Source organism: Schistocerca gregaria, chromosome 1, assembly GCF_023897955.1.
Source record: "Schistocerca gregaria isolate iqSchGreg1 chromosome 1, iqSchGreg1.2, whole genome shotgun sequence".
In the NCBI taxonomy this organism is placed as follows: Eukaryota; Metazoa; Arthropoda; class Insecta; order Orthoptera; family Acrididae; genus Schistocerca; species Schistocerca gregaria.
The window spans coordinates 369609346-369626981 of NC_064920.1; the positions used below are offsets into that span (position 1 = coordinate 369609346).

At 39.9% G+C, this 17636-nt stretch overlaps 1 protein-coding gene across 1 annotated transcript in view; it reads right to left on the minus strand.

Annotated features, from left to right (window-relative positions):
* LOC126346953 (uncharacterized) overlaps nt 1-17636 on the minus strand; it is a 1435518-nt gene that overhangs the window by 17465 nt on the left and 1400417 nt on the right. The window contains exons 11-14 of the mRNA XM_050002230.1: nt 10800-10984; nt 6215-6317; nt 5468-5629; nt 1378-1565 (exon numbers count right to left, since the gene is read on the minus strand). Coding sequence (XP_049858187.1) covers nt 1378-1565; nt 5468-5629; nt 6215-6317; nt 10800-10984 — 638 coding nt within the window. The remainder of the gene's footprint in view (nt 1-1377; nt 1566-5467; nt 5630-6214; nt 6318-10799; nt 10985-17636) is intronic.

Sequence of the window (17636 nt, forward strand, 5' to 3'; positions counted from 1 at the left end):
CCCAAATCTTTGGCACTGAGCATTGTCACCTAGCATGTTTATATTTTTATACACTACTGTATTCATTTTGCAACACACTGGCAAAGTCAACATTTGATTCATGGCCAAAGTCAATTTTTAAATAATATCTTTTTGGGGATTAGTTCATTAAATTCTGAAACATTAAAAACAACTATAATACCAATATTTCACATCTCTTTGCAGTGATCATCTACAAGCTGGTTCAATTATTTATTTGCTCTGAAGAGGACTGCTACAAAGAGAGCTGAAATGGTAGTGTTGTAGTTCGTTTTAGTGTTTCAAAATGAGGCAGCTAAATAGCCAAAATAATTTTATTCAAAGTCACAATATACTTAAAACAAACATTACAGTTCAGCAAAATTAAAATTGCTGAGGTCCAATATCCTGATACATTATTATACAGTGCCTACATGACTACATGGCTGTCAGTTGCACAGTTCAACATGTTACTAACCACATAACATATACCTGTGGTATAATTTTTTAACCTGGTCCTCTGTTGTCTATTGTTAAAATATAGCTTCACCCCTGAAAGAGTGATGTCTTTAATGCCATACAATTTCAATTTCCCCTCATGGAATTTTATGATCTACACAAAGGTATGGCGAGATCACAGAAGATTCTGACTGAGTAATTTTTCTGTATATACTTTATGGTTAATGGGGACCACCCACCAAAAAGCTGAAGTGTTGAGTTGACAGGCACAGAAAAGAAAGAAAAAAAGAAAGCTTGCTATGTTTTGGAGTTATCCCTTGACGAGATAGAGTAAAACATCACACACACACACACACACACACACACACACACACACACACACACACACACGCGCGCCAATGCCACTCCATAATGCCAGCTGGTCCCATTGAGTTTCTTGGATCATATGTTGCTTTCACAGTGAAGGGGCCTTTAGATAGGCTTACCGAGTTGCTGTAAAATTGTTCAATTCCCGCTGTAAGCTCATACTCAAAAAATTTGAGGACACTTGATTACCAAGGGAATTTAACAATGGAGCCACCAAAAAGCACAATATTTTAGTACTTAGATTTCCTAGAATTTCCATCTCAAAATAATGGCACCAACATGTAAACAAAGTGAAATCTTTGTGTTGGAATGAGTTAATTCATGGTCCCCTACAATAATGTTCCATTCTAGCAAACTCAATTCTTTCCATCAATTCAATCTGTCACAAAAATGCTTATGTTATCAACAAAGCATCCCTGCACTTATGTATACTTGGACATAGCACCAGTCATCATACAGAATATGTCCACTGGAGTGCCCAGACTTTTAACCACATAGTATAGTGTATGGAGTTGCTTTCAATGATTCAGACTCAATGAAACAAAATGAACATACCTTTTACAGAATGGATCAGATGTTCCATTAGCTTTGACAGCAGTAAGATTCTTTGCTTCTTTTACCAGCACCTGTAGAGACCCTCGTGATCTCTTGCCTTTCTTTTGAACAGTAACATCGGGAGGGACAAACTTGAGACCAATTATTATGTCACCCTTGTAGCTGAGGAGGTCATCAAATGGTTCTGTCTGTTTACAAAAGAAAAGCAATATTAAAAAAAAACAACAAGAGCAGAAGTTAAATAACTATCCTTCCTGATTCTGTACCAAAAAATACATAAATACACAACATATATATGAAAATCAACTTAGTATCTAGTAGACTGAAATAAATCATACAATTTAAGTGAAGTATGCTTGTCCAAAGTAGACTAAAGACATAAACTAGTGACCTCCTCTGTGAAACAACACTGAAAGATAATGAGAGTTAATCACAATTAAAAATTTCATTCATTTGGTCTATTAAAAATCTTATCTTGTTATTAAAAACAAAAATCAAGTACAGGTTACCTTCAAAATGAATTATTAGTAATGTGGTATACACTCTCCCAATTCCATGAACATCAAAATGAGCTCCATAGAATCATTTAAAAATGAATAACTCATTTAAAAAGAATAAATAATAATCCTGTCTCTAAGTTCAATTACTGAAATAACAGAGAGCTGACTTTCAGATATGGAAAAATGATTATGGATAACTCATTATTCCGACATAATAGTTCCTTCCAATGAAGAAGTAAATTTTGTAAAGTTCACTATCATGCTCAAAGATTTGCAAATTTTCATCATATATAGTGAGTATACAATCTCCTCTTTCATGTCACATTTTGAAGAATACAGTGGAATTTCTGATAATGGCAATCTTTATACTTTTTTCCTCAAATTCTGCTGTTATGGTGACAGTATACCTCATTAGTGCAACTACTGTAAAGTAGTTCATGTAAAACACAATACGAAAAAGTGAAGAGAAAAAAAGAATCCACGACAGAAGAAACAAAGAAACAGCAAATGGATGCACGACACAAAACTTTAGGACATAGCAATATAACAATTGTGTAAATTGAGGGGAATGCAAGGAAAGGAGGGGACTGGGGGAGTGCACGGTGAGAAAGTAGTAAAATATGTGGCAAACTACAAAGGCATAGTCAAAGGAAAGATGGACAGATATTTTTGGACAAGATGCAAGCAGTTGAAAATCTGCCAAAACCATGTGGGTTGATGGGCTAGTGAATGATGTTACTAGCTAGTCACCTTTCTGGGCTCACACATGTATGCCTTTGATTACAATGCCGCATGTTTTCTAATGACAAATGTTTCACACAAGCAATAATCTCTCTTCTTTAATTCCACTCACAATTAATTCAGTTATTTTTATCCTAATTATTGGGAACACGACAATAATATAGATATTTCTCAGCACTCGCTTTGGGCTGAAATGGTTGTGAAAATGAAGCACATAGCCTAATGAGCTGAAAATGTGCATATTGGGAATATGGGTCACCAATAATTCAACCGGAAAGGCTCGCTATTGGTTAATATGAGCTAGTGTATCAGTGATGGGTTAACAATGACAGTGGAGCATAAGTCATAACTATAACTATTGGATCCAGTTGCATTAATCAGCGATGTGAATATTCAGTCAAATTTGCAAAGACTGAGTCATTGAAAATATATTGTGTGTTTCTCTACACTAAAGAATCAGAGGAAAAGAATACCTAAAAATGTAATAGGGGTGTCCAATAAGTAAAGCAACACGTTTTTATTCTGAAAGCAGGTTGGTTTTATTCAGGATTCCCATACACCATATTATTCCCCACTATTTTGGCTAGGAAACCGTATTTGTCAACATAACCTCTGTTCAATGTGACAGCCTTATGCCACCTTACTGGGAGTGCCTCTATGCCAGCATAGTAGCACTCACTGTACTGCTTGTCATCTTGCTGCATCAATAACCTCCCCATCATCCACATACTGCTTCCCGCAGGGTGCATCCTCCATTGGACCAAATAGATGGAAGTCGAAAGGTGCAACATCCGGGCTGTAAAGTGTATGAGGAAGAACAGTCCAATAAAGTTTTGTGAGCTCCTCTCAGTTGTGCAGACATGTGTGAGGCCTTGCACTGTCATGGAGGTGCAGAAGTTTGTTTGCATTTTGGTGGTGACAGACACGCTTATGTCATTTCTTAAATTTCCTGAGGGTAGCACAATACACTTCCAAGTTGATTGTTGCGCTGTGAGGAAGAATATCAAACAGAATGTCGCCATGACTTTACCAGCGGAGGGTGCAGCTTTAAACTTTTTCTTCGGAGGAGAGGTGGTGTGGCCACTCCATGGATTGCTTTTTTGTTTCCAGTTTGAAGTGATGAGCCCGTGTTTCATCACCTGTGACAATGTGCTAAATAAAAAATTGTCATGCTCAGCCTCATAAAGCACCAGCAGTTCTGCACTGATGATCTTTTGTTGTTCTTTACCAGTAATGGTTTTCTGTTAGATGGTAGGCAACCTAACGGGCACCCACCTTTGATACCCCATCTGGTGGACAAGTAAGTCAGCTCTACCAACAAAGATGTCCAGTTAAGCAGCAAGGTGTTGGATTGTGATCCGTTGATCACTTCAAACGAAAGGAACCACATGCTTTGTGTGGCTAGTCGGGAAGCTGTAGATCAGACAGGTGTGTGTGACCTTGTTGTGATGATGACAAATGCCTTGCCCAATGTCTCACCATGTTTTCGTTCACTGCCAGGTCTCTGCAGACATTCTGCATGTGCCTATAAATATCTGTGCCAAAGGAACTCAGTGAAAGCAGTCTGCTTGGAACACACCTCTGCATTAGCCAAATTCTTAGATGTTTATGGACTGTTCCTGTTTTCTTTTGATATATAGGCAATGGTTCTGCTGGAATCCAACTTCACTCTATTTTGAAGGCTACATATAGTGCTGCCACCTATTAGAGCTTCATGAATCTATAGTGGCCAAAGCACGCATATTCCACAATTTTCCAAACAAATTCTGCATTTTTTTCAACTGAAATTGACCATGGAAAAAAATTTGTTTCATTACTTATTGAGTGCCCCTCATAAAATGTAGAAGGGATTTGGAAGAGAGGAACAGTACGGAGACACTGCATAGTTTTTTGTGTGGTTTCTGCTTTTTGAAAAGCTTTCTAGCTGATTCACAGCAATAATAAAACCTTAAATAAATGTACTTTAACGAACTTCTGTTATCACTGAGTGAGAGTGCATTAAAACATTTGCATTTTAAATGTAAAAAAAAAAAAAAAAATAGAAAACCCAGGGCGATATCTGCACTCCTTGAACTAGAATAATTAAATTACATATTATGTAACAATATCATCTATTTCCATGTAAAGGTCTACCAGAAATGTTTTGTCTGCATGATGTAGCAACAGATCAACATCCTCCACATCAAATGTATCAGGGCATCAGAGTGAAGCTGGTTTCCAGCAGAACCCTTGCCATATGCCAGCAGCTGTTTACTGACAGAAATAGGGACAGTCAACCATCCTTTGAGAATTTGGCTCATACAAATTCAGTTGATCACCCACAGTAAACAATGCTGGAAGTTAATGCAAGCTCAGTCTCAAATACCAGTGGGTAAATAAGTTCACATGACCTTAACAAAAGGTGAATACAGAAGTGAGAAGAAAGATAAAGAAAAAAAAATAAAACAATCTTCTTCTGATTTCATTTCAGAATATCATCATGTGGCTGCCTGACAAACTATTGCTCTGTAATGTATAATTTAGTTATGCTTACTTGAAAAATTATGGTAAGAATTTTTTTCAAATTAACAAATCATTACCAGATGTGAAAGAAGAAATAAGTGACTTTTTGTACACTGAAATTTTGCAACTGAGACACACAACCACAAAAACAGCTACATTTCATTTATCTAAAAATGTTGAAAACCATACCACACCACAAATTCTGTCACCCGATTGTTTACAAACGGTGATCAGTTGAAAAAAGGAAAGGAACCACATGCTGTGTGTGGCTGGTAGACTGTCCTGCAGAACATGATTTTAACATAATGAACACACTACATAAATTTAAAATGTCAATTGTCACTCACCCTTTCTTGCAAAGGATACCACTGTGGAGTAGGATCATCAAACACCTTATTCTCCAAAGACATCATAACTTCTCCAAGGAAGTCATTTCTCCCGAACATGTCTGAATGCCACACGGTAAGCCACAGGGTTCTTGTTTCCAAACCATGCAAGGTTATGTGGAACTGAAAATAATGTGTGCATTAAGACAAGAAATCTTAAACTGAGATATTGCTTTCTGGCACTTGCTATTTTGACATATTAAAAGTAGCTGTAAATTCATAGTCTTGTCTCCCTCTCCCAATGAACTGTATTAGTCAAAATTTCAATATCCTTTCAATCCATCATTTTCCTGAGGCAGGAAAAAAATGAAAGCTACATTCAGATTGATATTAAAGCCTTGTACCATTTACTGCTGTTTCTGTGGCTAAAAACTTGGTACATTTCTTAATTCTAGTTACAGTTTTGCAATAGTTGATTCATAGCTATATCTACTCATTAACTCTATGTCAGATGATTTTGTTTCATTTCACTTATGTCTAAACTGGATGGATTCACAACGACGGATGCATTAGTTTTAACAAAGATAAATTAATCTGGTTGGAAGTATTTGTACTTTTGTGGAATGGCAGGCTAGTCTAGAGTTTGAATCTATACCCAAATTACTTTCCACAAATATGTCAACATGTCAATTAATGATTTAGTTGATTGACATGATAGGAACCACATACAACTATGTAAAATAAGAGGGTGAAAAAAACATAACTTACTTTTAAGGTTTCATCAAATACAGGATTAAGAGTATGTTTCTTTACTTTCGTCTTTCGTTTTCCGCTCTTAGATTTGTCTGGCAGCAAATACACCTTAACATATCTGAAAATCAAAAACAGTTTTCAAATGTAAATAATGTTAGCACTCTTAGGTCTTTGCTCTTATTGACAGGAGCAACACCTGCTCTTACATAAAGCCAAAACAAAAAAATCATTTTACACAGAGATAGAATGTCAATTCCCCATCAAGTTCCTTACTGTATTTATCAGAAAACCAAAGGGCATTTCATTTTAAACTTATAAAATCAGTGAAGGGCTTCCAAGAGAACAGAATTATAAATTCTACAAAGTAACAGACAATGGTGCAAATCAAAATTGCATAAGCAAATTTTGGAACCACATGTTCCTTCATCCACAAAGACAGAAGACCGATTTAGGAAATAGTGCTTCTTCTACCTTGCCTTTTCTCATGTAAGTGGTCAGCATCATTATATTGGTTATGGCATTGTTAGTGACAGTAGGTGGGCATATGCCTTTCATGACAAACCCTCCCCTGCCCACTCCCCAGGAAGAAATCTATGTATCTCATTAGTCTGTGTCTAGCATAAATATCATGTTCAGACGTGAGAATATTTTCTAAATGTCTGCATGTTATATATCTGATTTGGGACATGTGTACCAGCCCAGTATTTACATAATTAGGTGTGGGAAAAGCCTAAAAACCACATCCATGTCGACTGTCTCACCAGCTGAGGCAGAGTTGATCTGGGCCAAGCTTGCTGCCTCCAAATCCCAAAAGTTGCATGTTAATATGCTCAGCTACCAAGATGGGTGGTTTGACAAATAGTGACTGTTTAAGGATTAAATAGGAAAGTTACCCAGAATACCAGGTCAAAGAGAATACAAGCAGAGCAAGACATCAGTCACAGTGGTCAGGTAATTGTAGAATGAAGCTAGTATTTTTATAGGAATTCTAGATTAGAAATATGACAAGCTCATGAAGGAGTTATATAAAGAGAAAAGTAAAAGTACCTGTAGGACACCCACAGATCAACCAGACTTACTTCCATAAAACTTACATAAGTAGCAAAAAGATCAAAGTGTTTAATTTTTTAAATAGATAATAAGAAGTTACATATGCAAATGTTGGACTTCTATAGCAGTCAATTTCTCTGGATTAAAATACCTCCGGGCTCATTAAATCAAAGAAAATAAATTACAGTAAATTATGTCACACAGAAGGGGCATGCAAATTTAGATCCAGCTGTCAGTTGTGCACATGGAAAGAGAAGTGGTGTTGTGGGATGCTAGAGGCAAGGTGGCAGGAGCATATGGCACGGCTAAATACTTGCATAAACATACAATGGTTGTTCCATAGTTAGCTGAAACAATGACAAAGTAAGATGAACATCTTTCTAATGAGTGATGCATTATAATTCATTCTCTTGTGAAAAAAGTTATCAAAGCTTCTGAGATTTTTGATACATCCTCAGCAGTAGCTTACAGAAGCTGCCCCGTCTGAGTGACCCAAGGAATTTTATAGTAATCATTTGCTGTTAAAAATAATACTCATTAATACCACCCACAAATGTCACTAATGACAAGACTGTTGGTAGTACCAATGTTATGCCAGATGACCTGCACTTCACTGCTGCCAAGATCTCACTGGAAGTTTTCTTAGGAGTGAGATAGTTCACAAGCAAATCATAAATGAGCTTAAACATTACAAAATGCAAACATTTCTGCCATTAATTACTAAAATGCCTCTTTGGAGCATATCTTTAATAACCTCCAAATGCAAAATTGAAGCACTTACTCAGTTCCCATCACTGATTCTGGAAATTACAGTACTATGCCACGCCCTTTCCCATGCTCTCTCATATCCCTGTCATACACACACCCAACTACACACATTAGGAAAAGTTTTGCATCATTTTGGTTCCTGTAAAGAAAATTGGAATAGAGATCAACATAAACATCATTTCTGCCCTTTTTATTGTTCATGAAAACCACACATTGCATGTTGTACCGCCACACAGCAAGACCTTCAGATGTGGTGGTCCAGACTGCTGTACACACCAGTACCTTTAATACCAGTAGAATGTGCTCTTGCACTGATGTATGCATGTATTCATCAAGGCATATTATCCATAAGTTCACCAGGGCACTGTTGGTCCAGATTGTCCCACTCTTCAACGACAGTTCGGCGTAGATCCCTCAGAGCGGTTGGTGGGTCACGTCGCCCATAAACAGCCCTTTACAATCAATCCCAGGAATGTTCAATAGGGTTCATGTCTGGAGAATATGCTGACCACTCTAGTCGAGCAATGTCGTTATCCTGAAGGAATTCATTCACAAGATGTGCATGATGGGGGCGTGAATTGTCATCTGTAAAGATGAATGCCTCACCAGTATGCTGCCGACATGGTTGCACTATCAGTTGGAGGATGGCATTCACGTATTGTACAGCTGTTACGGCCCCTTCCATGACCACCAGCAGCAGCCCCACATAATGCCAACCCAAAACAGCAGGGAACCTCCATCTTGCTGCACTCACTGGACAGTGTGTCTAAGGTGTTCAGTCTGACTGGGTTGCCTCCAAACACGTCTCTGATGATTGTAGCTCATTGGTGAAGAGAATGATGCCAATCCTGAGCGGTCCATTCAGCATGTTGTTTGGCCCATCTGTACCATGCTGCATGGTGCCGTGGTTGCAAACATGAACCTCATCATGGACGTCAGGAATGAAGTTGCGCAACACCATGCAGCCTATTGCACACAGTTTGAGTCATAACACGAAGTACTGTGGGTGCATGAAATGCATTATTCAACATGGTGACATTGCTGTCAGGATTCCTCCGAGCTATAATCCGAAGGTAGCAGTCATCCACTGCAGTAGTAGCCCTTGGGAAGCCTGAGCGCGGCATGTCACAGACAGTCCCTGTCTCCCTGTATCTCCTCCACATCTGAACATCATTGCTTTGATTCACTTCATGACACCTGAACACTTCCCTCGTCGAGAGCCCTTCCTGGCACAAAGTAACAATGCAGACATGATCAAACTGTGTTACTGACCGTCTAGGCATAGTTGGGCTTCAGAGAACATGAGCAGTGTACCTCTTTCCTGGTGGAATGACTGGAACTGATTGGCTGTCAGACCCTCTCTGTCTAATAGGTGCTGCTCGTGCATGGTTGTTTACATCTTTGGGTGGGTTTAGTGATATCTCTGAACAGTCACAGGGACTGTGTCTGTGATACAATATCCACAGTCAATGTCTATCTTCAGAAGTTCTGGGAACCGGGATGATGCAAAACTTTTTTTGATGTGTGTATAAAACAGATTGACATCAAAAATTATTTTGTGATCTTTGTTCGCATCTGTCATTGGCCTACTCACTGCCAAATTTCCATTAGAATATACAGTTATCATACAAAAAAGCACCCTTCAGATCTGGGTGGTGGTGGTGGTGGTTAGTGTTTAACGTCCTGTCGACAACGAGGTCATTAGAGACGGAGCGCAAGCTCGGGTTAGGGAAGAATTGGGAAGGAAATCGGCCGTGCCCTTTCAAAGGAACCATCCCGGCATTTGCCTGTAACGATTTAGGGAAATCACGGAAAACCTAAATCAGGATGGCCGGAGACGGGATTGAACCGTCGTCCTCCCAAATGCGTTCAGATCTAGGGTCACATACGTTCATCCCCCTAACTATTTGGATTTCACTGCATGAAATCTCAACCAAAACCTATCTTTGAGGAATGAATTTCCATTTTCAAATCTCTTGAACCTCAGAAATTTCTAACTATTTGTATTCATTCACTCATTGGCCAGTCGCTATTTCTTTATGTATTGTTCTATAACCTTCTTTCCCCTTCCCCATATGAACTTCATTCATTCCATTGCAATACATGACAATTCACTACAATCCCTCTGTAACAGATGCACAGAAAGATTCGATAAAGGCTGCTTTACAGCCTTGGAAGCCCATAATTCCTTGAAATATGCTATTTAGCATACTTTACTTTAGTCTTGCAACTATGTTATTGTAATTAAGAAAATGAAACGTTCCCGTGCTATTTGACACAGTGAGCACCTAATGAAATATAAGCTGCTTTAGGAAATTCTATGAGAAAGACAATAGGCTACTATCCATTCAACAAAAGGTGATGTTTAAATCTTAACATTCTACACTAAATTATTGACTACTATTTCCGCCATTTTAAATCATTTTGTGAAGTTCACCTTTTGGTGATCTAGTTCATCACACATCCAACAACTTCAGTAATGAGTAGAATATCATTTCACAAGAAAAACATTAATATGAAGAAGTCAACTGAGTTTCTTATTTTTCATTTTTCAATTTATAACATATATTATCTTGCAGAAGCATTGCACCTTTATGAATAGATATAGCCTACCATAGAGCATAATGATAAAATCATCCTGAATATATACATGATGCTGTTTTATTCTACGACAGATGGCATCTTTGTAAGTCTACTATGCGTGAGTATTTCTTGCATATGAATGTTATGCTACAGTTACAAACATCATGGATAGAATGAAACTTCACAAAGATGGACTTACGGATCGGAACGGTTCCTTTTGGTGTCAACAGGTGCTAAATCACGGCACTGCTTTACAAGTATTTCAAGTGCTCCAGCTTTATAATTATATTGCAGGCCAAACTCCACTTCACCTCGCACTGCCACAGTTCCGTATCGACCCTCTCCAGCACCAGAATACACACTTGCAAGTGAATCGCTCCGTGCCTGTTGATAAATAAAAAAAATGATTTCTTACGATCACCCATAAATAATTTAGTATTTTCACATTCAATACAAATTTATTCGGTCACCATGCTGAAAGAGACCATGTATACACTAGCCTGTTGACAAATAAAAAAAATTGATTTATTACGATCGCCCATAAATAATTTAGTATTTTCACATTCAATTCAAATTTATTCGCTCACCACGCATAAAGGGTCCATGTATATACTAGCAAAGCAAATCATCGACAGTTAATCTGTATGCTGTATTAAAAATTAGCCATCACTATACCACGCAGTGCTTCTTATTCATTGGACCTTCACGTTTTGGTGTCCTTTATTTGTCGCCTACTGCAGTTACTACGACTGTCGTATTTCACGAAAGTCAGAATGGGTTAAATCAGAGCACTAAACAGACCTTGTGTATTGAATCTGAGAGAAAGGAAATGAGTCATCAGATGACTAAGCCTTTTCTCAAATAATAATTGCTTAGTGTTTGTCATTTATTAACCATTTAGCGTTTTATTTAGGACTATCCCAATTAAATCACTAATCGTATTTTAGCTTGTTTTGATGGGATTTATGTAGGAGCCACAGACTTATAGTAGTAGTAGTAGTTTATTCATCCAGAGACAAAGTACATTGCATGGATTTCGTCTATATATATAGGGCGAACAATACTATACAAAATACAGATGTGCATAGTAGACTACATAACATCAGACCACATTGAAATAGCACGTACAACTTTGATTTTTTACATTGATGTATGAGAAAGACTTTTTACATAGAATACACAGTTGATATTTAGATATAACATATAATTAAAGCACTTTTGTACATATTATTTATTTAGATCATAGCAACAGTCAGATAAAAATTACTATTGACATAGAGTACATAAATATAATTGTTTAGTATGAAGCTATTCCAGGTATTCTTTTACACTATAATAGCAGTTGGTCATTAAAAATTTGAGTACTGCTTCTTTAAATGAAGACAATTTTTTATTTCTTTTATCTTTACCGGTAGTTTGTTATACAATCTGCTTCCTTGTATGTTTGTTTGTTTGTGCGCCAAAGCCTTGTTAACTCTTTTTATATGAATGTCATTGCACTTTCTTGTGTTGTAAGTATGTAGATCCGAGTTAGATTGGAAATTGTTAATATTTCTTCTTACAATTTCCAATCCAACTCGGATCTACATACTTACAACACAAGAAAGTGCAATGACATTCATATAAAAAGAGTTAACAAGGCTTTGGCGCACAAACAAACAAACATACAAGGAAGCAGATTGTATAACAAACTACCGGTAAAGATAAAAGAAATAAAAAAAATTGTCTTTTATTTATTATGAAGCTACTTTCTATGTCCACAGAATGCAGAGCACCGTGCAAACTGCCTGCAGACAGCATTTGTCGCTACAACGTCGCAGCTTTGAGCATTTTGCGTCAGATGCTAATCGGACTATATGATCACAGCCATTCTCCGAATGAGAGTCAACGCGCAAAAACAACACTGAGGTTACGTCTTGTCATTGTTGTATCAGTTCTGTCATCTCCTGTCAACATACAAGGCAGATAAAATTACCTTTATTTATTGACTTGGTCTCATACAAGTTTTGGGAGAATACCCAGAAAAAATCTGGGTGGTATTTACTAACTACAATCACTTGGTAGGAGCTACTTCATACTCTCGCACTACTGTTGATGGCAGCTGCCGACATGAAACACTCCCGTCCCGAAATCGGCCGACTTGTAACGACTAACGCCGATCAAGAATTACATCATCTGATGCCGTCATACGTTCAACATTTTCCATTCGTTTTTGAGGTATTTCCTGACGTTTCTCTTACGTTTAATTACTTGTCTCAGCGTCGTCTACGTCGCTTCGCCTTTTTAAAAAACTTAAATAAGAATGCTCCTGTATATAGAAGGCGAAGAAAAACTGGCGCACTCTTGACTTCGCAGCGCGATTCCTCTCATATTCGCAATACAAAAACGTTTGTCACAAACTTTCAACCTGCGCATATTTCCTGCAGTAAATGGACGTTAAAGACTGGCAATCTGGTAACACTGTAATCACATGTACGGTAAGTACCTGTATCAGCAGATAAAGAATGCTGAGCAGTTGGTGCGTTGGATAGTGTTTTGGGTTAGCATGCAGGATGTCGAGGCTTACTTGTTTTTATTTGTTAAAACTAGTCTGCGTAGTACGGTATCTGGCGTCTTAATCGCCTTACAGCGATTACAGTGGGTCTTCTACAAAACATTTGCAGTTGTGTACTACGAACAAAGAAATTGAACTACAGTTGTTTTCACTAGTCAGCTTTTAAAGAACCCTTCTGCACGTAGAGGATGCTAACGTTTCGCTGCATCTTCTAGATTCCAAACTTGGTTTCTGTGTACCCTCCCCCAATTGTCCCATCTAATTTGCTTGCAAAGCACGTTGCTAGCCCCACTGGTGACGTAAGTCCCTACCGAAATATAATGGAACTGAATGTGGCAACAATAATAGTTGTTATTAAACGATGGGACCATTGAAAGGAGGATGTACAAGAAATGTTTCCAGTGGTGCGAAACAATTCGCATGCACTACATGCAAAAGCTTTCTTTAAGAGATGACCATTGAAAACATTTCTGTGTTCGTAGTATGTAACTGCAAATGTTTTGTAGAAGACCCACTGTAATCGCTGTATGACGATTAAGACGCCGGATACCGTACCACGCAGCTGCTTTTAGAAAATAAAAACTAGTAAGTCTCGACCGACAATCGAACCATCGATCTCCTTCATGCTAACCCAAAACGATATCCCCTGCGCCAACTGCCCAACACTACTGCTATATTCTGACAGAGGTAGTTACTCTACATGTGATTACAGTGTTGCCAGTGTTCCAATTTTTATCGTCCATTTACTGTCCGAAATATGTGCAGGATGGAATTTAGTGAGAGACATTTTTGTATTGCTAGTATGTGAGGAATCCGTCTGCTTAGTGCGAGTGAGCGAATTTTTCCTCACCCTGCATATGGTCTATCTCCTAAGGGTCGTCAGCGCATTTTCTCTGTAGGTTTGGAAGACATTAGCAGTTCAGTTTTTGCAATGTATAGCTGAAGTCAGCCAAATAAAATAAAATACAAAATACTGCTCTTCATGTCTTCCGTAAGCCGCCCATTGTCGAGAGAAAGCGAGGGTTTGTTTCCAGTTAATGGCTCAAAATCTGAGGTCATCAGTCCCCTAGAACTTAGAACTACTTAAATCTAACTAACCTAAGGACATCACACACATCCATGCCCGAGGCAGGATTCGAACCTGCGACCGCAGCAGCAGCGCGGTTCCGGACTGAAGCGCCTAGCACCGTTCGGTCACAGCGGCCGGCTGTTTCCAGTTACAAACAAAATATTTTCAAAGCGGAATTTTACCGAGTCCATTCGATACAGCGGTGAAAAATTAACAGGGACAGTAAAACACGAAGAATAACAAGTAGACGAGCTGTCGCTTGGCGGTAGCACTCAGTGCAGGCCAGGGCTGCGTGCTTTACTGTTCCTGTTACCGCATATCGCTAAAACGAATACCGCGTAAGACTGATTTTCGACTGCTTTATGGAAGCGGCACGTAAAATTCTGTCTTAAAAATAATTTTATTTGTAACGTAAAACAAACCAACGTTTCTCCGACACTGGGCGAAACATAAAAGAGGTGATGAGTGCTATTTTTATGGGCTGACTCCAGCGACACATTACGAAAATGAAATTGGCGAACATTCGCCAGGGCCAGGAACTCTTGGCAGAGACACCAGGGGTATATTCACGAAATAGCTTCCGAAAATTTCCTTATATCTTCAGAAATTTTTAAGCTCCATCTTTTTTTTTAAGGGGGGGGGGCTTTCGGGGCTGGCAATACTGCCCCCCCCCCCCCCCCCCCCCCCCCGAGGAAACATCAACTTAAAGAAACACTATCCGTGTGGGCGAGGGGGTTTGTGTATTCCAATGATGATGTGGAGCCCGGTAAAACATCAAATCTCCGACATCGCTGCGGCCGGGAAAAGATCCTGCAAGAACAGGATCAACAACGACTGAAGAGAGATGTTCAACATGATAGAAGTGTTCCCTTCAGCAAATTACTGCAGTCGTGCACCCTTGATGACTACACGACACAAAACTTAACGCCTCACCTGGGCCCGTCAACACCGACATTAGACTGCCGATGACTGGAAACATGTCGCCCGGTCGGACGAGGCTCGTTTTAAACTGTATCGAGCGGTCATGTTTGAAAGAACAGATACCATCTCCATGTAGTTAAGGCTAACTGGCCATTGACCTCCTTCTTTGCCGATGCACACGTATTGCCCGAACTCTTACGGGACTCAGTAAGATTGTCTGCGCGCGAGTAATCAGTGTTACGGGCAGGTGCACTACGAATGTAGTGTGTGGACATTGAGTAGGGAAAGTGGGTCTCACAGGGAGCGTGTAAGCGATAAGTCCCTCCAGTCGCGCTGTCCTCTGTGCCCTCGATGGATCAGATGGATAGAGCGATTGCCATGTAAACTGGAGATCCCAGGTTCGAGTCCTGGGCGGGGCACACATTTTCAACTGTCTCCGTTGATGTATGTCAACACCTGTCGGCAGCGTAGGGTCTTGATTTAATAATCATTTCAATCTATAGCACTGCAAGGTCACTGATGATATCTGTTCTTTCGGACATGTCCGAAGATATCCATCTTCATATATGCATCTATACATGTCCACTGTGCATTCCGATGGACTTGTGCAATTCCAACAGGACAAAGCGATACGTCCACAATTGCTACAGAGTGGATCCAGGAACTATCTTCTGAGTTTAAAAACTTCCGCTGACCGCCAAATTCCCCAGACATGAACATTATTGAGCATATCTGGGATGCCTTGCAACGTGCTGTTCAGGAGAGATCTTCATGTCCTAGTACTGTTACGGATCTATTGACAGCCCTGCAGGTTTCATGGTGCCAATTTCCTCCAGCACTACTTCAGACTTTAGTCGAGTCCATGCCACGTCATACTGCGGCACTTCTGCGTGTTCGCCGGGACCCTACACGATATTAGGCGGGTGTACCAGTTTCTTTGGTTCTTCAATATATTTGGTCTAAGTGAAATGGACAAACTGAAACACAGATGTAGGAGTGCTGTTGTATGCAGCTCGGAAAGGTGGAGATGCATTGCAGAGGAACGGTGTAGGGCTCTTACTATCTAAAAATTCCAAAAGACGCAGAATGGATTGGAAACCAGTGCAAGAAGGGCTATTAACTGCACGCTTTGGAAAAAAAATGTGCGAAATAACACTGTATATCAATGCTATGCACTTACTGAAGTGGCTAAAGAAACATTGAAAGATACATTTCATAGAGGGCTAAAGGGAGTCCTTGGACTTACTACACTACTGGCCATTAAAATTGCTACACCAAGAAGAAATGCAGGTGATAAATGGGTATTCATTGGACAAATATATTATACTAGAACTGACATGTGATTACATTTTCACGCAATTTGGGTGCACAGATCCTGAGGATCAAACAGAGCTTGGATGGCGTGTACAGGTACAGCTGCCCATGCAGCTTCAACACGATACCACAGTTCATCAAGAGTAGTGACTGGCGTATTGTGACGAGCCAGTTGCTCGGCCACCATTGACCAGACGTTTTCAATTGGTGAGAGATCTGGAGAATGTGATGGCCAGGGCAGCAGTCGAACATTTTCTCTGTCCAGAAAGGCCCGTACAGGACCTGAAACATGCGGTCGTGCATTATCCTGCTGAAATGTAGGGTTCCGCAGGGATCGAATGAAAGGTAGAGCCACGGGTCGTAACACATCTGAAATGTAACGACCATTGTTCAAAGTGCCGTCGATGCGAACAAGAGGTGACCGAGACGTGTAACCAATGGGACCCCGTGCCATCAGACCGGGTGATACGCCAGTATGGCGATGGCGAACACACGCATCCCATGTGCGTTCACCGCGATGTCGCCAAATATGGATGCGAGCATCACGATACTGTAAACAGAACCTGGATTTATCCAAAAAAATGACGTTTTGCAATTTGTGCGCCCAGGTTCGTCGTTGAGGACACCATCGCGGGCGCTCCTGTCTGTGATGCAGCGTCAAGGGTAGATGCAGCCATGGTCTCCGAGTTGATAGTCCATGGTTCTGCAAACGTCGTCGAATTGTTCGTGCAGATGGTTGTTGTCTTGCAAACGTCCCCATCTGTTGACTCAGGCATCGAGACGTGGCTGCACGATCCGTTACAGCCATGCGGATACCATGCCTGTCATCTCTAGAGCTAGTGATACGAGGCCGTTGGGATCCAGCATGGCATTCCGTATTACGCACCTGAACCCACCGATTCCATATTCTGCCAACAGTCACTGGATCTCGACCAACGCGAGCAGCAATGTCGCGATACGATAAACCGCAATCACGATAGGCTACAATCCGACCTTTATCACGTGATGGTACGCATTTCTCCTCCTTACACGGGGCATCACAACAAAGTTTCACCAGGCAACGCCGGTCGACTGCTGTTTGTGTATGATAAATCGGTTGGAAACTTTCCTCGTGTCAGCACGTTGTAGGTGTCACCACCGGCACCATCCTTGTGTGAATGCTCTGAATAGCTAATCAT